The sequence below is a fragment of the Agelaius phoeniceus genome, chromosome 1 (genome assembly GCF_051311805.1).
Source record: "Agelaius phoeniceus isolate bAgePho1 chromosome 1, bAgePho1.hap1, whole genome shotgun sequence".
Taxonomy (NCBI): Eukaryota; Metazoa; Chordata; class Aves; order Passeriformes; family Icteridae; genus Agelaius; species Agelaius phoeniceus.
The window spans coordinates 10,119,387-10,143,992 of record NC_135265.1 but is presented as its reverse complement, the minus strand read 5'-3'; the positions used below and the strand labels follow the sequence as shown (position 1 = coordinate 10,143,992).

Genomic DNA, 24,606 nt, shown 5'->3' with positions numbered 1-24,606 from the left:
TGGTCCTGAAAATGTGAGTTTTATGAATGATTTAAAGTGGCATAACAGTAATGACAGCTCTAATTGTGTAGAAGTCATAGCAGCTGTAAACACAATCTTTAATTTTCTACTTGTCTGGGATACTTTCCAGTTACTGTAGGTTCCTGACCTACAATCTAAAAATAAATGAAATTTGCAGTTTTGATTTGTGTGTGTGATAATCTAAGATATAAATCTATGTAGCTTACTTTTTAAAAAATATCTTTTATTCAAAGAGCATAGAAGAACATGAATTAATTAGATAATAGTAAGAAAAAAAAAGCAATACAGAATTTTCAGATAGAAAATTCAGATGCAGTGAAGTTCTGATTTTTACATTTATAACTTATTCATGTATTTTAGAGCTGTACTTCCATGTAGATTTTCTTTTTTCTCCTTAGACTGTAAAACAGATGTGGCCTTTTATTTGTCAATTCATTGAGAAACTCTTCCGAGAAACCATAGAACCAGCAGTGAGAGGAGCAAACAACCACCTCAGTACCTTCAGCTTTACAAAGATTGATATTGGTCATCAGGTCAGTGTCTGGGGAGGTTTTTTTAAGAGACCCTGTTTTACACAACATTTTCATGTAGCCTGTTCAAATCTGCCCAGAAATATTTCCCTGTGACACTTGGTTGTAAGCCTGATTCGGATTTCTGTTGTAACATTAAAATAAAAATATGTGGGTTTTTTAGCAGAGGCTTTATTGCATTTCCTGGGATCTATGCTTCAGAAACTTGACTGAGAATTTGGAGATGACTCAGTGTAGCAATGCCTGGTCACATGAAGAGCTCACAGCAATGTGATTTTAATATTGTTCATGCAATGCTTTACCTTAAGTGAGCAGGGACCATTGTCCTTTTGGCAGATGGTCCAGGTGCAGTTTTCTGTCACAGATGCACTTCTAATCATGTTATGTGTGGAGTCAATGACAAGGCTGCTGGCTTGGCTTTTCAAGGAGTGCACAAATCACAGTATAAAGGGCATACAGGTGTTTGTCTTCTGTTCCATGCCATGAAAGAACGGCTCTCATGCCTGCAGGAGAGTTTGTTTGACCAGTGCAAGCTGAGAATGATCCCCTCTGGTTACAGCAAGTTCAGCACTACTTAATCATCCCTGCATTAACCAGAAGTTTTCTGCTTTGAGATGCAGTTTAACAGCTTTTTCTTGAAGTTGTCTCTTGTGTTTCTGTTGCTTGTCATAAATTGAATTTCAAATAAGGATTTAAAAATCAACACCCCCACACACCCTCAAATGTTAGGAAACCTAAAATTAATTTTCAGGTGTGATAGAGGGGAATTGTTTTTCCTCTCTTTGTGACTCTATTTTATGTAGGTTAAAGTTCATTATGCTTTACTGCACCTTTGTGTGTTGAGTTTATTATTTTTTTAATTGTAAAACCTTTTACATGGGGCCTCTGTCCTGCCCTAGATATATTTGTATTACAGACTGAAGCATTCCTTTTAAGTAGGTTTTAGATTAGCTCCCAGACCTCTGTATGGTTCTGCAGCTGAATTGAGTAACCTTGGACATGACAAAGAGCTATTCTTGCTTTATATTGCAGCCTTGATTGAATTGACTGAGTTGCACAGCCCCAACACAGCAGTGACATTTTGATTTTACAGAAATTATCAAAAAGCTGTAAATAGAAATATGAACATTTTTCAAGAAAGGAAATACTCAAAAGTGAGGCTGTTAGTCATCCTCTCTTGCCCAGTGTTTGGTGAATATTTGAGGCTTGAGTGTGTGATTGATCTGTGTTAATTCTGTGTGAGGGAGAGAGGGGAGAGCATGCACACATGATTTAGAGAGACAGCACAGAGTGGTTGATACAACTTTTTTATGGGAATTACAGATTCTTTTCCATCTATTCTCACTGAATTCCACTTAAGGCAATTGTCTTTTTGTGAGCTAAATTTAGCTTGTTGTTGTAGTTACACAGAAAAGAATGCTTTGGGAGTGTTAGACATACACCTCTACAGAGAAATCAGATGTTTATGCAGGGGAGAGGGAAAGCTTGAGTATTAAATATTTTGTAAATCTTGAAGTTTAGTGGTCCATACCGAGGGTAATTCTGGAAGGATTGTGGTTAATTGGATCCCAGCAAGGTAATTTTTACCCTTGAAATAAGAATTTGAACTAAATTGTGATAGCCTTACTTCACACCTTTTACTGTTTACAGTAGGTTCTTAACTTCAGACAGGAATGTGCCTATATTCACCTTTAATTCAAAGTTAAGAGTTTAATATACTTCTGTAGAAGAATCCAATTTTTACTTGCTTCATTGTTCCAGCCTCTGAGGATAAATGGTGTAAAAGTGTACACTGAAAATGTGGACAAAAGGCAGATCATTTTGGACCTTCAAATCAGGTAAACTTTATTCCTATATTACAATGGGGTCCCTGCTTTATAATTTGCACATTGTTTGATTTGGCAGTTACACTGGCCTGAAAGGAGAATTGGTTCATTATGCAAATATAGTCAGTTCTAATTGTGTATGAATGGAGGAAGAAGCTGCATGCTGTAAACAGCATTAATCTGAGGGAAATGGAATATCAACTCTGTGTGGTTTTATCATTAAAGTCATGTTTGTTAATAAAAAAAATACTTTCCAAAGATAAAGCACTATCTTTGACTTTTTTCCTTAATGTGTTAATACTTGCCATTAAATATAGTCTGAAATCTAAGATGTAAGATTTTTTGGGTGTTTTACTTTTCTCAGTTACTTATTATTTTATAAATATAGTATTAGGAAAAAATAATGGTAGGTACAGAAGAAATTGTGTTTACTTTACCAGAGTAAATCTGTGTGTCATAAAATGCCAGAATGACTGTGCTCCATTGCTTCAGCCTTCTTTGCAATTTCATCATGACTCCTTTTATGTAGGTTTCTCAGCAGGTCTACCCTACATTTATCCCAGTCATTCTCAACTCAATCTGCAGTAGCAGAGTTTTTTGAAAGTTCAGTCAGTGAACTCATAAATGTTTTTGCAATTGACCATCTTTGGTCTGTGTTACCTTGGCTACTTTTGCCTGCTTGTGGATTATGGAAAGGCCAAATTTGTCATTCACTGACAGTCCAGCAAGGAGCAGCCTTCTGTGCTCCTCACTGCTTGCCTGGCAGCAGCCAGGAGGGTCATCAGGCATCTCAGCTTCAGAGGCACTTCCAAAATTTGAACGTGGTTATTCTTAAATTTGAATTATTTGTCTAAAGCTCAGCTATGCTGAAGCCTTTGCTGCTTTGGCAGAGCTGGGCAGGCCCCAGAGTGATAAGGGAAAAAGCTGCTGTCTCCTTCCCTGGGTTCCAGAGCAGCTGGGGGCTGCATCTGTGAACAGAGCCCAGCCTGTATTGAATTGAATCACTTTATTTCTGTAGGAAAAATACAGCTGTTCAAATCAGGGGTTGGTGTTGCTGGACAAAGTACAGCAGGATTGGCTCTTGAGAGCTTATTTCACTGGATGAATGTCTTAGCCCTAATGGAGCAACTTCCTTCAGTTTTCTCTCTGTTGCCACTTCTGACAGCAGCTGGGAGAGCAGCCTCACCTCTTCAGAGACAAGCCCTCAGGAAAACAATCTTGTCTGACCAAACAGTCCATAGAAATTGGTTTTAAGAAGCTCTTTCTGTTCCAAAACCACTTCATCCCTTTAAGGCAAAACTATTCACAGGAAGACAGAGTAGATCTAGTTTTGTTGGTTTTTTTTTTTTTTTTCATTTCTGCTCATCTTCATGAAGTAGATACAAATAAAAAGGCCAATAGGTTTGTACAAAAATTTCAGGAATAATGTCCTGTTACATAGACCTGAAGGAAATCTGTCTTATTGCATTACCTTGCAACCTGCTTAGTTAAGTGGTAGACAGCTACAATAGAATCCAGTCTAAAAGGCTGAAATACATTCCTTGAAGTGGTTTAAATAACAATAATTGTGCTGGGTCAGTTGGATGCCTGTTGAGCCCAACATCCTGTGTCTAATGCAGGTGGCACAGGCTTCCAGGAAGAAAAGGGAAACAAGAGCTCTGGAGTGGCTCTCACAGCTTCTAGGAATTAAGGCTTAGACAAAACCATCATCAAAGGAAATCCTGTTTCATATTTAAGACTTTTCCTTGTCACCTCCTTCAGAAGGGGCTCTTTTTCAAAAGCTTTTAGTATGCAAGTTTAAGACAGAGAACCCCCTGGCCCCCTGTACCAGTTGTTACTGTTTGATGTTGTTTGCTTTTAAATAGTTTGATTTATATGTCCTCTGAGAGTCTTATCACTGGGATTGTCTCAGTCAAAACAGGAAGAATAAGTGCCTCTTGATACATTTAGATACAGAGTTAAATACAGATACCAACTTTAAATTGTGTCTTCTATTACAGTTTTGCAAGATTATAAAGAGCAGTCTCACTGCTGGAGAAAAGTCCATCCTTTGGAGTATTTACCCCTGTAGATTTGAATATCCAGTTAAATTAGTTTGTTATAACTTTCATTTCTTTCTAAGTTTAAAGTTAGGAGCTTCTATAAACCCTTCATTCTCTAAATACAGTTGAGAAGGACCTCTCAAACAATCTCTCTAAACATTCATAAGAATAGTTGTAGGAAGCCAAGCCCTGTGGGGTGTGTGGTGAGGGAAGGAAGGAAAGATTTTATTTATATTTTTTTCAGTTTAAAGTACATTAATTCTTTTAAGAATCCCCTTTTATCCTGCAGTTCCACTATTGTGGCTTCTTTTAGCCCTTTCTGCTTGTGGTGGGGTGTGTGCATTTGCTTTGGACCCTCCATAGTGCATTTAAGAGTTTCAATGTGTTTCCAAAACTCTAGAGTATTTTTTTGCATCATCCTTGAGGGGATTTTTTTTTTGTCTGCTTTTAATTTTAATTGCAAAAGGAGTGTATTTTGGTTTAGTTTCTATTGTTCTGCAAGGATACTGAGTGCATTATGATCATGGCTTCAGAGAACTTTTCAGAACTCTTTGGAGCAGGTTTTGTGCATCACTTAGGGTCCATTTAAGAATTCCACTCTATGTGGCTTGAATAGCTAATCCACAAAGCACTCACTGGAGAGTGTATTTAAAGGTTCAGTTTGAGGACCTTTGCCTTTCTCTTACTGTGGAGTTTATGTTTAAAAAAAATTATCAAAACTCATTGCAGTTTCAAAGTCTCGTTCTCGATGACAAATATGAGCAAGGGAAAAATTTCAACCACTTAAGCAAATGAAGATAAAATCTAGAGGAATTGTTAGTAAAAAGAAATCTTACATTTGCTAAAGTGTGTGAATGTAGTAAATACTTGGGTAAAGGTTATGGATCAACAGAAGACAAGATAAAGCCAGTCAATTCAAATGTGAACTGTAGCAAAGAAAGCAAACATTGAGAGATTGAAGAAGTAGTTGTTAAAGGCCTGAGTTTTTTCAGCTTCTCATGACACAAAAAAATTGATTCACTGAAAGAGTTTTAGGCTGCAGATTGAAGCACATGGCAGATTTTTTCAAATGTGGAATACTTGAATGGGGAGACTCTTTACATTATACTGGCAGAGGACAGATGTAAAAATAGGGCCAATTCAGACAGTCCAGTGTACAGAGCCACATAGGAAATGCTTTTGCTATAACCTCTTATTTTTTCTTCTTTTCCTTCTGGGTGTCTTCCATGGGCTACAATGACCACATGCAGTACATCATGCTTCTCTTTTGATTCAGTACAGCTGCTGTTAATATTCTTACAAGAGTGCCCTCATTAAACTGGGATTCATCTCAGTGTTCTGTACCTTAAAGGGATCATAAATATTTCTGGGATATTGTGATCTGAATGTATGGAATTTGCTTACTAAATGCTCTTTCAAGTTGTTTGGTGTATTACAGTGGAATTGTGTAGGCATCGACTGTTAATGGACCCAGCCAAATATCTTGGGGGATAAAACCATATTTAGCTTTATTATAAAGTTAAATGTTGTTGACTTAGTCCCCTCAAATGCAGTTTGTTGCTATTTTTACTTCAGTTTGTCATCATGTTGTTATGGATTTTCAAACAAGCATATTGCTTCCCAGTATTCATAACACAAATAGTTCTGGTGCTGCAGAGTGCTGAGATTGAGGTTTCAGTTGCAGGTTTTAATTGACCTTCTCTGTGTCATGTTGTTATGCAATTATATATATATATATATATATATATATATATATATATATATGTGGGAGTGTATTTATATATATCTCTACTATCTCTATATATAGTTAGATAGGTTAAAAATAGAAATTACATCATTTTAAATTGTGTATTAAAAGTTACATACCTATTTTTAAACTGTACAGTCACACTACATTCTTTCCAAGGAAAGCAACTGTCACCTTCCTTTGACATAGACCCCATCATGTTGTTGTCTTCCAGTTCCCCAAACTGGCCATTAAACAAAAAAGATTCTACAAAGTCTTATCTTTTGAATAGTCGAAAATAAATTCCAGTAATGGATATTTACAGGAAAGTCTTGGTACTATTGTTTATTTCTGTTCAAGGGACTGATAAGATTTGCATTTGTTGAAATACCAATGACAGCACCACCACACACAGAGCAGAGGAGGATACAGATGATTTGGGTAATGGATTTGTGGAATGCAGCAGCTCTCACCTTGTTTTTTCTTTTGGTAGTTCTTTGTGCCCATCAGGCTCAGGGGAAGGGAACAGCAATCCTGCTTTTCTGCTCTTACTGTAGGAGTAATTTATTCTATATTGACTTGAGCCTAGAACAGCCAATGAAGAGAGCAATTCTATTTGTTAACAATTCCCCAAACATTTTTGTAATAAGATTACTTCATCCTCCCAAGCACAGCTAACACTGTACAGACCAGGTCTGAGGAACTAATGTGCAGAAACCTGGGCTCTGCTGCAGAATCTGGAACAGGATGCCCTGCAGAGGGAACAATTTCCCCCTCCTTTCAGCAGTGTCTGGCTTTAATCTGGCTCATCTCCATCCCACTTGCCTCCTTCTTCCATTTTCTTTACCTGAGCAGTCTGTTCAAAAAGCTTTTCAGATTTCATTTTTTCTTCTGTTACAGCCTCAATCTTCTTAGAGAGTGTCCTAGTCCAGCTCATCTCTCCCTACCTGGAGCATGGTATTCAGCTGTTGGGCTTTGCTTTTAGCTCTCATTCTGTAGAATCCTTGAATAATTCCATGCTAAATCAGAGTTTCAAGCTTTCTTCCTGAATTCCTTGTTGAGTCTCAAAATTAGTTTGTTTTCAGAACCAATGTGTCTCATGGTAGCACCAGCTCTTGGGAAAAGTTGCTCAGCTCTGCTGGTACATGGTTGAGGGAAAGCAGTTAGAAATCCAAGCCTGAGTTGTTTGTGAATAATCTTGCAGCCTTATAGCATGGGCAAAATAGATGGGACTTCTTTTTACCAACTTTCACAAATCTGAAATACAGGGCAGCATCTGGAAAATTTCAATCACTTGATCTTGCATCCCCAAAAATGTGATGCAAGAACTGTTCAGGGAAAAATATGCATAGTTTTTAATATGTTCTTTAATTTGCTTCCTGCCTTCTCTCCCTTCAGAAAGGGCTTAACTGTTTTTGGTTTAGAACTTGCTTAGAAGATCATTCAGCTCAGCATGCCCTGCTTATTGAAATTCTAAATACGACTGGCTTTGCAAGTCTATGAATATTTCAGACAAGTTTCATTTTTAGCATAACTACCATCTCTGTCTAGTGCTTCTCATGATTATGTGAGACGAGAGTGGATTTGGGTCCATTTACAATCAATGAGATCTGTGGAGAGCTTTCCTGAAATGGAGTATGAGTTCTGTGTCCATTTTTTCCCAAAAGTAGGGCCTCTTGCTTGCTTCCTATTATGCATCCTTCTGGAGATGGTAGCAAACCTAGGTATTAATTTGAATGATTTTGATGACAGTGATGCTTTGAAAGGGATGTTTAAGCAAACTGACATTGTTTTATGTTCTAATATTTCAACATGCATTTTTTGTGCATACACTGAGAGACAAAATACATTGTCATGACACTGCAAAACAGAACTAACAGTTTATTGCAATTTAGTTCATACAAGTGAAATGTATGCTTTCTTTTTTGGTTTAGTTTTGTTGGAAACTGTGAAATCGATTTGGAGATCAAGAGATACTTCTGCAGAGCTGGTGTGAAAAGCATACAGGTAAAATTCAGGTTTTTTTCTTTTGATTTTCATATCACTAGATCACTGTTTTCTGAATAAATAATCTATAAGACAGCAACAGAATTGTGTTGTTTTCTAGCTTTTTTTCTGATTTGAATAGTATTGATATTGCATTGGAATTTCAGTAGCATGACTTAACACAAGAAAAAAAATTCCTTTAAGAGGTAGAACAAATATGTAACATTTACTACAGGAAGAGCTGGAGATAATTTCATATCAAACCAATGTGATGTGTTGTATTCAAGTGATGTGTCAGTTTATAAAGGCACCACGGAGCTTGGAACTTTCTATCTGATGCTTAGATATTACATGAAATAATTTCTGATGCAATTACTATTAGTTACTATTAATTACTATTGCCTTCTGATATTGTTTCTGAGATTTCCTGAACGTTCTGATAACAGACCTCTCCCCAAGGAGCAGAATTAGCTCTTTTACATGTCTCTTGACACACCTGTAAGCATTTACCTGCTTTTGCTCCACTGCCTGTGGTGCCACTGTGCTTCTTGTGTCACATTTGTTTTTGTGGAGCTGTAGAAATAATCTACTTCACACTTTTAAGAAGTTACCTCCCATGTGACACTGCATGATACAGATGAATGTGATGAATTTTTAAGCACAACTGTTAAGTGCTTGTATGAATTTTTGGGGGTTTGGATGACATATAAAGAAAGAATTTATATATATATATATATATATAATTCTTCCATAAGCAAGAATTTAATAAATTAGAAGTGTGAACATTGCCAGCAAATAAATTTTATTTAAAACTTGAATAAAGTAAATTTCACTGTCTTTTTTTTTCTTCTCCTTTCACAGATCCATGGCACCATGAGGGTTATCCTGGAACCACTAATTGGAGACATGCCCCTAATTGGAGCACTATCCCTTTTTTTCCTGAGGAAACCTGTAAGCACTTTTATCTCCCTTTCCACTTTTTTTAGAGTGCTGATGATGGTAGTTAAAAAATGATGGAACAACAATTAAGCAGCAAAAGGAAAGAGTTTGGGAAATCACTGCTGTTTGCTTGAACTTTGACAGGTAAACACTGGAAAAATTTTATGAATGCTAGCAGGAACCAAGATGGATAATTATTATCCTTGGAATTTGGAAATGTGTTTTGTGAAAGCTGTCAAACTTTTCTTACAAGTCCTCTGGGTAAGGAAAGATCAACAGATATCATCAAGATTGGTTGTAAAAAAAGCTTTTATTGCTGTTCTCATGATATTCTGTAGATCTAACTTGAAATTTCACAAAATCTGTGCAAGGTTGTTAGGAAAACCAATGCTGGTGTTAGCACAAATTAGAATGGGAAATTACCCACCTTCTGTGAAGTTTTTGTCCTAGATAGCAAGTGGGCAATTTCCATTACATTGACCAGTGACCCAAGTGTGAGGGTGGAAGAAGCACATAGTGAGATGGAATTGGAATTCAAAATGATCATGATAGCAGCAAAAGTGGAAAGCAGAGAGAAGGTCACAGGCCAAAGTGCATGTTTGGGCAGGAATAACAGTGAAACAAAGGTGAGGTCCAACAAGGTCTGGCTGGTATGAAAATGGTACAGCCAAACTGGCATGTGTAAACAAGAGGACAGCCCTCAAATGCTTTCAGTTTTAGGCACAGCAATTCACCAAATCTTTTTTTATAAAAGTATCAAGGATAACATAATACACATTGCACTTGGCTGGTGGAAAATTCTTTGATGTTGTGTATGTGTGTGTGAGGCAGTTTCAACAATTTGAATTTTGGTGCTGCTTTAAATAAGTCTCCATAAGAGCCTAACAGAAAATATGAACAACATGGAAATTCTTATACTCCATAGATTTCTTTAAAGAAATTAATTGTTTCCATCTTACTTGAAAGTTTATTTTCCATTGGAAGCTTTCCTTGAAGATGTTCTAATTAAACATTAAAACTTACTGTGTCAAGGTTTAACAGTTTCAGACAGGCAGGTCACAAATTACAAGTGCATGGATTTAGACACTTGGAAGCATCACAAAGTGATCATCTTGGTTTCATCAGCAGTCTGAAACTCTGAAAAGTTGGTATAGGCTTGGGGGGGGTGGGAGTGAATTCCTCAACAGTTTTAGGAGCTATGTTGTTACTTTCTTCAAAGAAATCACATTTCTGTGATATAGCTCTTTTGAACAAATGTCCCGTGCTAAATTTTTGCTACCACGTTGAAAAATAGGTTTGGTTTTAGATGTTTATGGATGGCCTAGAAAAAATCTTAGGTCAGTTGTGTATTTGTGTGACTTGTTTCATCTGTCTAGAGAAACCATGTGTGCTTGGGTAGAAGAAATGGAGACTTAAATCTTAGTAAAATATGCAAGAATTTGGAAATATTTTGTATCCGATTTAGTCAGTCTTTTTGTAAATTGAATTAGTTCATACAAAACTGGTAAAACATCATTGCTCTTATTTGGAAATAGTTGAGAAACTACATTGGGATGAACCAAATTTGGATTTCCACAGATTTCTTTGAAGTGAGCCTAAACACTAGGAGATGTCTGCTTAAGTTTCACCTCATTTTTAATCTGTGGCTGAGCTGTGAGTGTAGGACAACTGCTAATCTTCATGTTTATCCTAAAAAAGTAAGCATGGCCCTGAAAAGGATTGAATGCTGTCTTATGCTGGCTTGCCCTATGTAATTGTTAGCATACTCTCTGATATCATTTGGGATGTAATCCTCTCCTAAACAACTTCCATACTCAGTACAGTCCCCAGCTCATTCCAGGGACCATCCAATAAACAAGTTAAATGCAAACATTCTGGTTTAGGGGAACAGGGAGAAAAGTGGAGCTGTGTGGACAGAGGTGCTGCCTCTTTTTCCCCTACAGGAATAGCATTTCTCCATTGTCCAGATGTGGCTTGTGCTGTCTCTCTCAGTTCTGTTTTGTACAGTCCTTCTGCAAAGCCACTCTGACACACGCAGTGCTGGAGCCATGACCTGACCCAGTCTGTCTGCACTGTCCTGGGATACCTCCTGCAGGTGCTTCTGTTTGGTGCCTTCTGGGGGAGAGGAAGGAAAGCTGGCAGTGGGAGGAGGAGAGCTCAGCCCCAGGAATCCTTAGAAGCAGTTCCTGGCACTGCTCTGCTCCCAGCATCCTGCTCTGGAAGGAGGTATCCAGACCTTCCACTTGTGCTACTCCCAGAGCCTTCTCCAGTAGATTTTAACTCTGGTACCTGGGCCCACTCTTCTCTAAGGGTGATGCATCTGCAAAGTGCTTAACTAGGACAACTTGCACCTGAGAGAAGAAACTGAAAGCAAATCAAGTGAAACACCCCTCATTTGGGGTCCGTTTGTGAACTTTGGGACATAGTTTGTCCATGGTAATTTTGTCTTTTGTCCTACCCTTGACACTTTGTTAGTGGGACAAAAATAGGATGGGAGGTAGAGCAGAGTATCAGCTTGGACTAAAAAGTCAAGCCCTCCCCAAAAGTATTCAGTTACAAAAATGTAAAAAGCATTTTTCACCCTCCTTTCATTTAAAAACTAAGGTAGTGGTCAATGTCTGAGCAAACCTAAGGGTGAATGGTTCAAAAAATAATCTAAGATAGGCCACTACTTAGACAGCTATCCATGGCTGTTCAGCTTTTTCCAAACAGACTTCTCTCCCCACCACAGTGTGTTTTCTCAGTGTTTATTTTTCTAACTTCTGTAGAAAAATGTAAAATAAAGCTTATTATAACAAGAACCAAATTCTGTTCTCTTACTAGAGAGCAAATGGCTGCAGCCAAAGAAAGCTTTTCTAAAATATTTTTGTTAGAAGAGAAGAGGAATTAGCTGGCAGCTGGCATTAGATTTTGTTCTCATATTTTCCAGTCTAAAGTAACTGGCAACAATTCCTCTTGCTCTGTATCATCTGTTTGCTGGACTTAATGACTATAAAAGGCAACATGGCCTATGAGTTTACCAGTCTCATATTTCTGAGTAATACATAAAGTTTTTGATCTTTCAAGAGTTCTTACATCTTATGAAACTTTCTATATACTGTATTTTGTTGTTATTGTGAGGAAGATGCTAAAGTTTCATCAGCTGATTTTTTAAATCCAAATATGTAGGACATTTCAAGGGAGGGAAATATGTGCATTCTAATGTTTGAAGTGGTCTTTTAAATCTCTGAGTGTCAGTGCTAGAGAGAAGGTGGCACTGGATTAAGAGTCAGGGTTTGTGAGATTCTTTGCATTTTCTCACCATATTAACATTATGTGTATTTACCAGATAGTTGGTTCTCAAAGTTTTAGCTATCATTTTACTTCTAGCATCAATCAGTGCATGGTTATTTTGATTTGCTGTTCAGTTATAGCAGTTTATATGGCTTATAGTTGTACTGTAAATGGATAATTTTCAAAAGCTTGTTCAGTGGCACACTCAGAATTGAGGGTGTGTCCTCACCCAACCGTTTTCTCTTAATAAAAGCCAAAAGCCTCCCAATAAGGCAAACACATAAAAATACTAATGTTCCAAAAAAGAACAATGGCTGGAAAACAGGATGTCTTCCAGGAAAAATGGGCAGCTCTTCCAAAGCTCTCATTTTCAGATTCACAGCTTTGCCTTCCACTTGCTGACTTGAGTACTGCTCTCCTTCTGCTCACTTTACAGATTGGTTCTGTCCTGTAGTTTTGATTAATTTTTTATAAGGTTTAATTTCACTTAATATTGTCTGCCTTTGGAAAACTGGCTGGATGGGACATTCAAAATTATAAATCCTGATGAAAATTAGTCTCAAAAAGGAGCACTTGCAGCCATAATGAGTCCCAATAAAATGACTGGAAATAAACAAAGTTGTTATGTAGAATGTATAGAATGCCTCTAGAACATAGGGGGCTGTCAGGTTTGTGGAACACCTGTGCAAATGCTGATGCACAGCTACTGTTAGAATAACATTTGTTAAGAATTAGTCTTGTTGCTTATGAAGTGAATGATTTGCACTGCTACTCAACATACTTAAAATTTGCTACAACTTACATTTTTTCTCAGTGATTTTAGATTTTGGTAGCTTATGGGCTGTTTTAAGGGCCATCACAGTTGGTGTTTCCACAGCACCTTATTCTTTCTTCCTGTGCCCTCCCATTCAATGCTGTTGTCTCTCTTACACCAGTTTTGAAACTTCTGCTGCTGGAGGAAGCTGGCTAAGGGACATGAGCTGGCAGGATATTAAACACCATAAGAAATGCCCAGTTCCCTGTCCTTCAGATGTATTTTAGTTGCCTAAGCCAGCTCACTAAAGTCAGGAGACTGGTGTGAGGGTGTGAACCAAAATGCAGACTGGTAGAAGGGTAGGAAGGAGTAGAGAAGGTGGAGAGAATTGGCTTGAATGAAGCTGTGAGAGGCTGACACTATGGAGAACAGCAGGTGCACTGGATTTGTGCAAAGTCAACTGTGATCCTGCTTCTGGTCACAGCTCACTTGCCTTCTGTGTCTTCTACCCCCTCAAGTATACATCTTACCTCTCTAGCAGTCTTCTCATTGAAATCTTCAGGGAGTTACAACTGAAAAACTTGTAAACACCAGTTCTGTGCAGAGATAGGCTGTGTTTCCTGCACAAACCAGTGGGAATACTACAGCACCTACTCTGTATTGTTGTTTGAAAGGTTGAGTTTATTATGTATTTCCTGGCAGATACACTGGATAATGTTACATATTAAATTATTACAACAATGCCAGCACTTCAGTGTTGTAGGTGGTGATGGGCTTTGCTCTACTAACAAACAAATTGTACCATGCCTCTGTATGGCCTTTCACAAGCAACAGTAGAGGGCATGTTACTTCCCTTCTTGTAAGATATCCCTGGGAAGAATCACATCTTATCCCATGGATTTGTATCCTTGTGGCCTGTGGTAGAGCTTCAGTTTTCCTACAAAAGTCTTGCACTTCCCTAACTCATTTAGCAGGAAGTTGTTAATCAGCATTTTAAAACATGCCGTGGCTTCTCTTCTGGGAATTAGTATTGTTTATGGCAGCCAAATCAAGCCACAAGGTTGGCAGTGTTTAGAGGCTGCTTTTTGTATTTCTGTGAACTTTATTTATGGCCCTGTGTATTCTACATTCCAGCACGTATTTTTCCCTTTGTAAAGGTTTCTAGGGTCTTGAAAACACCCAATGTGTATAGAGATGCTCATTAGCTTTTAGCCTATCTTTTCTTATTGGCTGAAGGGGTTTATTTTTTAATCTGATTTTTTAACCTCTTCCAAAGTATGCGTTGTGTTAGTTCTCAGTACAGAGCTTTGGTAAGATGTCCATTTTTTGGCTTTCAAGCAGATAACAAAATTTGTTTTCACCTCTCTGAGCAAAAGAAGAATTGTAAGAGGTTTGAGTCACAAGACACACAGACTACTTCATTGGAAAGTGTAACTGGTGTCTGGAATCTGCCTTTGTGCAGTGAGCTGCTTGGGAGAGTCTGCAAGGCACATCACCTCTCCAGTTGCAGTGTGTTGTGGAAAGGCACCATCGTTTCTGCCTTCTGGCACAATTTCATTTACTTACAAATTCTGCACACAGTTTTTCCAGTGTTCTGGAAAATTTTTCTGTTAGTTCTGCTGCAGAGAACCAGCTGGCATTCTCTGAATTTAGCTGAACTAAGAGAATTATGCATTGCTTAAAATGGTGACAGAGGAGGAAATCATATTGTTAAGCTATTTTTTAAATATGGAAAGTTTTTAGGTTTGGTGCTTCGTAAAAGATTCATCAGCTGGGAGTCCTTTGCTTGGTCCCTTTTTCTCCAAAGGACTCTTCAGTTAGTTATGATGGCAACATTGCTGTAACTTCTGTCAGAACCACGTTAGGGAGTCCTGTCCTTCTCCAGCAAGTCATGGCATGGCAGTGCCCAACATACAGAATGAAAACCCCTTGTTATTTTTCTGGACTGTGGCTGGGGGCTCTCTCCTGCTTATGAGGAAATTTTTTGCCTCCTTTCTTCTCACTCTGCTGTGTGTGCATCTGCTGTCAGTGTTATTTCTATGCTTTTGCAGATATAAGGATTTTATTTTTTCTGAGTTGCCTTTTGGAAAACTCTTCTTAAGTTGCAAACAGTGTATCTATTGCAGGTTTGATTATGTTTGGAAACCAAGAGCAGACTTGAAGCAACTTCATTGAAAGGAAAGGTGGGGTGAAGACAGGGGGAGATAGAACACTATAAAAACCAGAAGACTAGAAAACAAACCAAACATTTCTCCCTAATACCTGTAGACCAAGACTGGAGAGAGTGTTACTGCTGGGTGCTTCTGGTAGAACTGGAAAGGAAGCTCTGTGGTGGGTAAATGCAACAAACTTTATCTGACAGGGGAACATACCTTTAAAGCCCAAACAGTGAAAGCTTGATTATGCCAGGAGGTTGAAGGCTCATATTCCTTCCAAAATATTTAATGGCTTAAGATTTATTTGCAAAGCTTTTTTAATAACCCTGTAAAGTTCTTAGCTGTAATAATGTTTTGTTAATTTCTCAGCTTCAGCTTCAAATGGAAGAAGATTTGCTTTTAACATTTCTGAAATTGGTCTTTGTCTTTATTTCTGTACATTAAGTGGATGAAGAGAATTTCTGATATTATATGTATTTCTTGTCTAAATGACCACTCTTAGTGGCAGACATCTTGGGGTTTTTGTGTAATTGTTTTTCCATGTTTCATGCTGTAAGGTCTGATGATGGAATGAATGGGTAGGCTTGTTTTTTAGCAGAGGTGTGTAATAATCAAAATATTGACAGTGAGGTTATATCATAGACCCTGTTTTGTTTCATAGGCTGTGTTGCAACCTTTTGAAATGCTTTTTAGTCACATCAATGCAAAGTGTCACTTCTCAGTGACATCTTTTTGGTTGTTCTTGGCTTTCTTTTGGGCTGTGGCAGTTAGTGCAGAAACCACGGTGATAAATGTTTCAGTCCAGTGCAGGAGATGTTTCTCAATGTTGAATTTCAACATGCATTGTGTTGCTCAATGCATTTATCCCATGAAGGCTGTTTAGAAGGCAGCACAGGACATACTGTGTTAATTGCTGTATGCAGCACACTGAACAAAATATGAAAACAAAAGGAAATGCAAATCTGTTCTCATTTGCTATTTAATCTGAAAACATCATTATGTAAAACTGTTAAATACAGGATACAGGTATGAGCACCTCAGGATAGGGACCCCTTTTGGAAGGTATTTATGGATGTCCATTTGTTTCTATTTTGCTTATGAATAAAGAAAAAAAAATCATATAATAAACTGGGTTCTTTGTCTTAAAACAGTATAAAATTACTTCTTCTAGAAGCTTGGTAGACTGCATAGCTTTTTAAAGTGTCTCATAATGTACAGTCAAAACTTGTGATTAGAACTAGAGAATTAGTCTGAATACTCAATTTGTGGTTAGTCTTATCAGCTACTACCAAGTTACTTGTTTGCTATATTACTTAAACATCTGTGGGTTTGCATGATTGAGGAAGTAGTATAAAACTGAAATTATTCATACTAAGTTGGAATTTTCATCCTGGTTCAATAATTTATTTCTTAACTTTTTTTTTTAGATTTAAGATAAGGAGGAGCTTTGAGAACATATGCAAATACAGTAATTTGCACAATTAATTTTTAAGGTGGAATCTTAGTTTTCCTAAATGAAACTATTCTGTGTTCTAGCTCATAGTTTGTTTTTGTAGAACTGTACAACTAAAGCTTGCATACCAATGTAAAAGAACCCATTATGCAACAAATTCTTTTCAACAAGGGTTTTTTTACATTTGGAAATTAAAAACCTCATAGCTTTCAATTGATAATCATGTAGAAAAAAATTACAGCACCTCAAAGAAAAAAAAAAGGACTGTTCAGTATACAGTATGGGTTGTAGCTAAGACCTTATTATCTTCTGAAAGGTATTCCATTTAGCCTTGCTAGTATTTCATAAATAGAGGAGCATTAACCTTTTCTCAGTAAAATGCTGCTAGTTAGTACTCTAATAGAAAGCTGGCAAAGCTAGTTGTAAATGAGGTACTTTAAAAAGGCATGGAATACAAAGTGGTCCTGCAGCCAGTGATAGCTTTGTGCTTTCACCTAAAGAGGGAATCAGCCAAGAAAGTCAGCAATCTCTGTAGAACTTCTGAAGAATTTTTTCACTTTGGATTCTTACAGTCTGGTTTCATCCATAACAAATGTGTATGATCAGGTAGATGGCTTAATCTGAGTTTAGTTTCCCTCACATAGAGTGACTGACTCTCTGCAGAGAGGGGATGTCTGAAACAGGATCTCTGACTTTCTGGAGAAACTACTGGGTGGAATTATTCCATGATGGGGAAAGATGGAATTTTTCTGCCCCAAGGAAGATAACTCCTTCTCCATCTGCAGATTTGCAGCTGTGGAACAGATTTGGGGCCAGTGTAGCAGAGGAGGGCCTGGGAGCATCCAAGCCAGCAGAGCCTGAACTGCACTGAAGCACCAGGAGAAAGGGGAGGTGGGCACTTCTGAAAGACTCCTGGCCCCATGTGCCATCCTGATCTGTTTTCTCTTGGGGTTTGTGCTTGCCTGGCCCTCAGGTTCAGCATTGGCAACTGTTACAGCTTGTCTGGCCTCAGACCATTAGCCACTGCTGCTCTTCCACGTGGGCATCAGCACCACTTCCAGGGGAGATCTGGAGAACATGGAACATGACTGCAGTGTGGCTCTGGAGGCAGCTCGAGGGCACAGGGGCTCAGGTGGTGAGCTCCATCCTGCTGGTAAGGTTGAGGAGACAAGAAAGTGATTGGGAGTAGCCAGGAGGGAGTCATGAGCAGGAAATGATGGAAACCAAGGCAATAACCCTCTGTGATCAGAAGGCTGGCTGGGTGGATGATGGAAGAACTATGGATACAGCTTACCTTGACCTCAGTAAAGCTTTGACACAGCCTTCTGCAACATCCTCGTAGGTAAACTGCTAAGTACAGAGTAGATAAGTGGGCAGCTTGGTTGAAAAGTGGCTAAACTGTTCAGGCTCAGTGAGTTGTGGTCAGCAACATGAGGTTTGGCTGGAGGACCATCAGTAGTGATTTACCCTGGGTTAGAACCTGGGACCAGCACAAATTCATGGCTGTCCTGGTGCTGGGACAGAGTGTGCTCTCAGCAAGTTTGCTTGTTTAAAACTGGAAGGGGTGCTTGATACACCTGGTAGTTGTACTGCTGTTTAGAGGGACCCTGACAAGCTGGAGAAATGTGCCAGCAGCAATCTCATGAAGTTCAACAAATGGAAAAGTAAAATCTTGTGCCTAGAGAGGAGTAACCCTGGCTCCCATGTCAGGCTGGGGGCTGATTGGCTGGAAAGTGGCTTTGCTGAAGAAGATACAGGCTGTTCACTTGGGTAGAAAGGGGAAGAGAAGTCAGAAATGTGCACTTATGGCAAAGGAGGCCAACAGCATCCTGGGCTGCAGTGGGAGAAGTGCTGCCAGCTGGTTGAGGGAGACTTTTCCATTCTCCACAGCACTGGTGAGGCACATCTGGAGTGCAGTGTGGGGTTCCCCAGTACAGCAGAGACAGGGACATGCTGGAATAAGTCCAATGAAGGGTCACAAAAATAATGAAGGTACTGGGCATCTCTCATGACATCATCTCTCATCTCCAGTCCCTTAATTATCTTCATGATGCCCAGGATAGCCTGAGCCCTGTTTGTGGCAAGGCATGGTACTCATGTAGATTCTTGCAGTAGGTCCCATGATTTGTGTTGCCTTTTGTTCTGGAATATCTGGTTATTACATCTTACTTTTTTCCTTGAAAGGATAATGATTTCCTTTTTCCCTGGTTAATTGTTTGTTACAGGTAAGCCTGGTAATATTGTTCATTTCAACATATTTCATTGTTGAAATATTTGTTACCATTTCAAAAGTATATTAAGTAACAATGCTCCTTATATGAGTAAATCTGTAATCTGTTCTCTTTAATGGAAGTATTCACAAAGGAAATAACTAATTAAACTATTAATAGATCCTTTGTAAAAGAATGGTATGTGCTATTTTTAAAAAAGAAAGTGAAGGCAGGGTGATGATTCTCATCTGTTTGTGAAAATATATAACTTTTTTTCTTGCAGAGGTTTTTTGTTTTGTTTTAGCATTTAGCTGAACTGCCACAATTAGTTTCCTGACTGAGGAATATCAAAAACTTTTTCTCATGCAGTTATACTTAGATTGAGTGAGTTGGATTTGGAAACTGGTAGTAACTGGGTGGGTTTGGGTTTATGTGTTCCTTAAATACTCTGGTATCTTCTGTGAAGTTAATTGAAATCATTCAGTGAAGAGAGAACTAAGGGAACTCAGGTCTGTTGGTTTTTGTTATCTAGAATTAGAATATTATAGGATAAAAAGGATGGTTTAAATTAGTTTTTAATGCCAGCAATCTTGAAACAGAATAGATAACTTTATACAGCATAATATTCTGCAAAGATTTTCAGTGAAGAAAGCATGCATGACCTAGCAATGAGTTGTCCCTTTTAATTATTTCTGAGGATTTTTCTCACTTTGATACTTAATCCTATTGATGCCTTTCTTCTTTATCAGTGATAGAATGAACTTGTGCCTTGAAAACAGCCTCTTATGTTTGAAAGCTGTTATCACATCTTCCTGCCACCTTCTTAATCCCAATTCTTCATTCATTCTGTTGACTATGTCTTCTAGATCTTTTATTCCTGGTCTCATGTGGGATTCTTTTTCAGTTTATTATAATTTGCAAATTAATGTTAATGACTGTTCATCTCTAACAGGTCTATGGTGACTCCAGAAATATTTCTCCAGAAAATAGGACCACATTTCATTATTCTATATGGATTGTATGGAGTAGATCCTGTGTATTTGTGTATATTGGGGGTGTATATTTATATGAAGAGTGGATAAGAGAATGGTGGAACTTTTTATAACTTTTAAAAAATGTGTCTAAAACTTCTTAAGAATGGAAGAGGGTTTGTTTGTTTGAGAAAATCCTAGAAACTGGTTAATTCTCCACTGATCACAGTCTGTAACAATTGTGTTTATTTCTTCAATGTTACCAATTCTAAGCTCCTTTTCTTTTTCTTTTTTTTTTTTTTTTTTCCTGTCATTTTCCCCCCCTCCCTCTTTTCTCTGCAATTGACAGCTTTTGGAAATTAACTGGACTGGACTGACCAATCTTCTGGATGTTCCAGGCCTGAAGTGAGTATACCTAAAGCAGTGTTTGATACATCTGCACCCCAGTAAAGCCCAGAAAATCTCAAGACCATCAATTGAATAGTTTCTAGGTTAGATGACTCTGAGCAGTTCTCTCTTAATGTAGAATTATATGAAATTGCTCAATTTGCAGAAGGTAGTGATTTCACCACAAGTCAAAGTATGCCAAAAATATATCTAGTAGATCATGTTAAAAATACTCTGAAAATATCATTTATAATGTACTTCTTTTAGTGTTTTCAGCCTTTCCAGAATCTTGTGAATTTCCTATTTGCCATCTCCTATGACAGCAGAAAGGCACAGAGCTTTCCTTTCATGCCAGTGGGTTCATGATATCTTGGTTCTTGGCTTTGTACATCAATCCATCTCTATTTGCTTGTGTAAAGGTAGTTAGAAATACCTTAAGACTATTCAAACTAAATAAAGTTTCTAATATCTTCAACTGTTTCCTTTTAAAGCTTTTTCAGTTTATTATGTGAGGATCAAGTGGAGTACCAAAATATTGACTGTATATAGCAATAAAATGTGTTAGCTTATTCAGAGCTTTTCCTAATACCACATAATAAAATCCCAAATTAAAAAGCATCAATAGAGGTGCAAATCAGGCTGCTTTCAATCATTATAAACCTGATTAAGTTAAATCCATTAATATATTCATATTTATCAGGTCTTAATAGTTACCCGGGGGCTTTTTAATATGGAGACAATGGCAAAGGAGATAATGGTGGATCTGATACACACTTGGACTTTGTGACTAGCCCTTTTATTAGATCCCATACTCTCAAGAGTTGGCTGACTCCAGAATTTTTTTTTATTGTTTCAAAACAGGAGTTTGAATTTAGTTATTAAATTAATCCCTTAGTAATCAATTGCATAACTGAAGTGAGTTTTGCTTTCCTTAGACATGTGAAGCTATAGCATGGAATCCCAGCTGAACAGTTTGAAATTAGAACTTGCATTAAGTAGGTTAATGGCTCCAAGAATTGCTCATGTTTCAAGCCTGTCTCTGAGGAAAAAGAGGTTTTCTTGATGAGAGAAAATGGCTTCCAAAATACAGCTCCTGAGTAATAATTCCCCTTTTTGATATAACATGACTAAATTTACATTTAGCACTTAACTTTACTAGGCTCCTGAGACTCACATCCTGCTACATATTTGCCTGACTGCAAACACAAAACCTCAGATGTAAACAAAGTCTCGCTAAATATCTCAAGTTTATGGTTTCCAGAGCAACCAAACTTGGCCACATATGCACAACCCAGTGCCATCTAGACGTGGTATAGTTTCTATAGTAACTGTAACTGGGGTGACTCATGCTCTGCCTTGCCAAGAGGTTTCTTTAGTGCTGGATTTGTTTTTCTTATCTGTATAGATAAGTTGTGTATTTTGGTCTGACAACTTGACATTGTAGTTGTTATAAACAATGATGAACAAGAGATTGCTGCCATCACAGGTACCTTTATAATCCTGTGGCTGTTGGCTGCACACTGAACTTATTTGTACTCTATTTGCAAATGTCTGCTGCTAATTGAATTTCAGCATTAGCTGCTGGAAGCTTCCCTCTCAGCTGTTAACAATTTTTTCATTGCTTTTCCTATATGGCTCCACAAGGACAAGGGCACACAAGTAATTCATATTCCATCATTAGTATAGCTTGTGGAGAAGTGGAATTAAAATCTCTGTGTGAGGAGGAGCCAGGCCGTGAGAATGCTCAGGTGCTTTCAGGAGGGGATGTGGATGATGGGAAGATGTTGGGGTTGCTTTTGAGATACAGTGAAAACACTCAATGCAGTCAGAAATTTGCTGTGTCTGCAGTATGTATAAAGATAGCACAGGAAAAATACACAGCTAATAAAAATTGATAAAAATTAAGTAGAGCTAAGTAGAGAGCAATACAAAAGATTAGGCAACTAACAACTATTGTTCTGCAATGAAACTGAGCTTTTGAAGACAGTCTAATAAACTATATGAAACATTCTATACTTCGTTCCTTTTTTTGAACTGAAAAAATAATTGTACATAGAATCATTGAATAAAGTTTTATGATCTTAGGAAGCTGGTTTTTAATGATGCATCAACATAAGGGTTTATATTAATGCACCTTTCTCTGTTGCTTGCAGTGTTTTGTCTCTGTTTTCCATAGATCAGACCACTTACTTTAGATATCAAAAAATGCAAATGATTGTCATTTTTGCCTTGTATTCATGAAGAATGCTTTGCATCTAGGTGCACTCCAGCTGGCTAATTCTAGATGAGATTTAAACAGCTTGAAAGCATCGTGTTGTTTTAGAATTCATTTAATTCATTAGTTAGTTGCATACAATCTTCAGTGTTCTTTTTCAGCTCCATATTTAAATTTAGGGTATCTGCTTCCTTCTATGAGTCCAGTTTCTCTGTGTAAAGCTTGGTGAAACTTCATTAATGCTTCCTCATTTTTCTCAGGTGTTTTTTGTGAAATTCAAGTGGTAATGTTGGGATAAAATTGAGACTGACCTCTGGAATCAGTTAGGGTTTGGTTCTGGCATAAAGGATTGTGAGTCCTCCCAGTGCTTGGGCTGTGTTTCTTTCTCTCTTATTTAAGGAGATTTGCTGAAGCTCTGTTTGAACATTAGTCAGTCTCTAGACCTTATGCTAGTCCAGAGGAGGTTTATTTATGCCTGTGATCACACAAAGTCTGTGATCTTCAGGAAGCACTAGAGACGAGCAGGGCAAGCTCTGGTACCATTGCTCTCCTTGCACAGCTCCTTTGCTTTCTGGCAGTTGGTTTTCTCCATTAGTCATCTGTTCTTAAGGGACTGAGCATAAAGGCAGAGCTTTCTCTTCTTACCAAGTAGGGACACTAACAAAAGCAGGAACAGAAAAGCTTACCTGGTCTCTATACTAGAGTTTTGTCATTAGACTTGAATTTTGAAAAGTGTGATTGTTGCTTGTGTAGTTATCATCACTTCAGCTTGGCTTTGGTTTTTCTTTTCCTTTTAATGTTGACTGGTTGAGATGTTTATCTTCAATTTTTTGTCACCTCTTGACAAAATAATGAAACCTATTTTCTTGGCTCATTGCAGAGAGCATAAACTGAAAGCAAGATGTTTGGCAAAATGAAGCTTTAAAGTTTGAAAAGCAGTATGTTAAAATGATAGCTAAGTGAAGCTACTCTTCAGAAAACATGTATTTATCTTAAGATTTACTGAAACTGAATTTCTAGGGTTCACATAGAATGACAACCTCTGTAAATGTGATTGGATAAGCTCTTCATGAAAGGGAGGGCAAGGGAGACTCTTTAGGGCACATGTGAATTAACTCAGAAGTTGAGAGCAAACGATTTTCCCCTGAGCAATATCTTAACATTATCCACTGTTTCCTCTTTCTAGCCAGAAGCCTGCACAGACCTGTCATTGGTTTTGATGCAGCCTTGAGCTCCTGTTCCTGTTGTGCAGAGTATCATTACAGTCAGCCAGCCATGTTGCATCATGTATTGTAGTTATCTGGATTTCCAGTGGAAGTGGGCAGCCAAGGGCTTGCAGGCTGCTCAGGTTTCAAATCTCTGGCATGAAAATCAGTGTGCATTTCTAGTGGGCCAGATTGTATTTAATGGGTTTGTTCTATTGCCCATCTCTAGCATAATGTTAATTGCTCAGCTCTACATTTTCTTTCCAAATGAAACTGTAACACATATCATGTTTCACTGCAGCTTTTGTGTTTTTATATGCTAGCTCCTGAGTCAGAGTTATTCCCAGCTTCAGATTCAGTCTTAGAAAACTTCACAAGGTGCTCACACAGAAGTGCTTCATCCAAAAAATGTTCAAAGTAATCAAACATTATCTGCATCTTGATTTCACAAAGACTGTAAAAATGGACTGTATTTAGGAGGAGAAATCACAGCTCCACCAGCTTCAGTGAGAATGTCCCTCTGCAGTTCAGAGTATCTCAAGTGCTGTTGTAAGGACTTCTCTGAAGCTTTTACATCCTCCTGGGATGTCCTGGCTGCTTGTGTTCTGTGTTCTGCCTGTGTGGGCAATGTGTGCAACCAGTGCAGTGACTCTGACCATGATTTGTTGTCAGTTCAGACCTGAGCTGGGTGACCTTGTAGCTTAGGAAATGCTTCTCTTCTCTGTGTTTGTGGAGGGGTGTGGGGCTGGGTTTTATATGATTCATTACCAGTGTGGTTGCACTGCCACTCCCTTTTCACTGAACAAAACCAGTTTTGCTGCTCTAGGCTACGTTTTACCACGTTTTACACATTGTGTTCTGTGTGTCTGTGGTTTAAGTGATGGTCCTCCCAGCTCAAGAGGACAAGTGGTT

The 24,606-nt window shown here is 38.1% G+C and overlaps 1 protein-coding gene across 3 annotated transcripts in view; it reads left to right on the top strand.

Moving 5' to 3' along the window:
* Positions 1-24,606, top strand: part of ESYT2 (extended synaptotagmin 2) — an 80,711-nt gene that overhangs the window by 30,655 nt on the left and 25,450 nt on the right. For all 3 annotated transcript variants that reach the window (XM_077192067.1, XM_054642083.2, XM_054642091.2), the window contains exons 3-7: positions 420-554; positions 2,313-2,389; positions 8,080-8,152; positions 8,993-9,082; positions 20,237-20,292. In XM_077192067.1, coding sequence (XP_077048182.1) covers positions 420-554; positions 2,313-2,389; positions 8,080-8,152; positions 8,993-9,082; positions 20,237-20,292 — 431 coding nt within the window. The remainder of the gene's footprint in view (positions 1-419; positions 555-2,312; positions 2,390-8,079; positions 8,153-8,992; positions 9,083-20,236; positions 20,293-24,606) is intronic.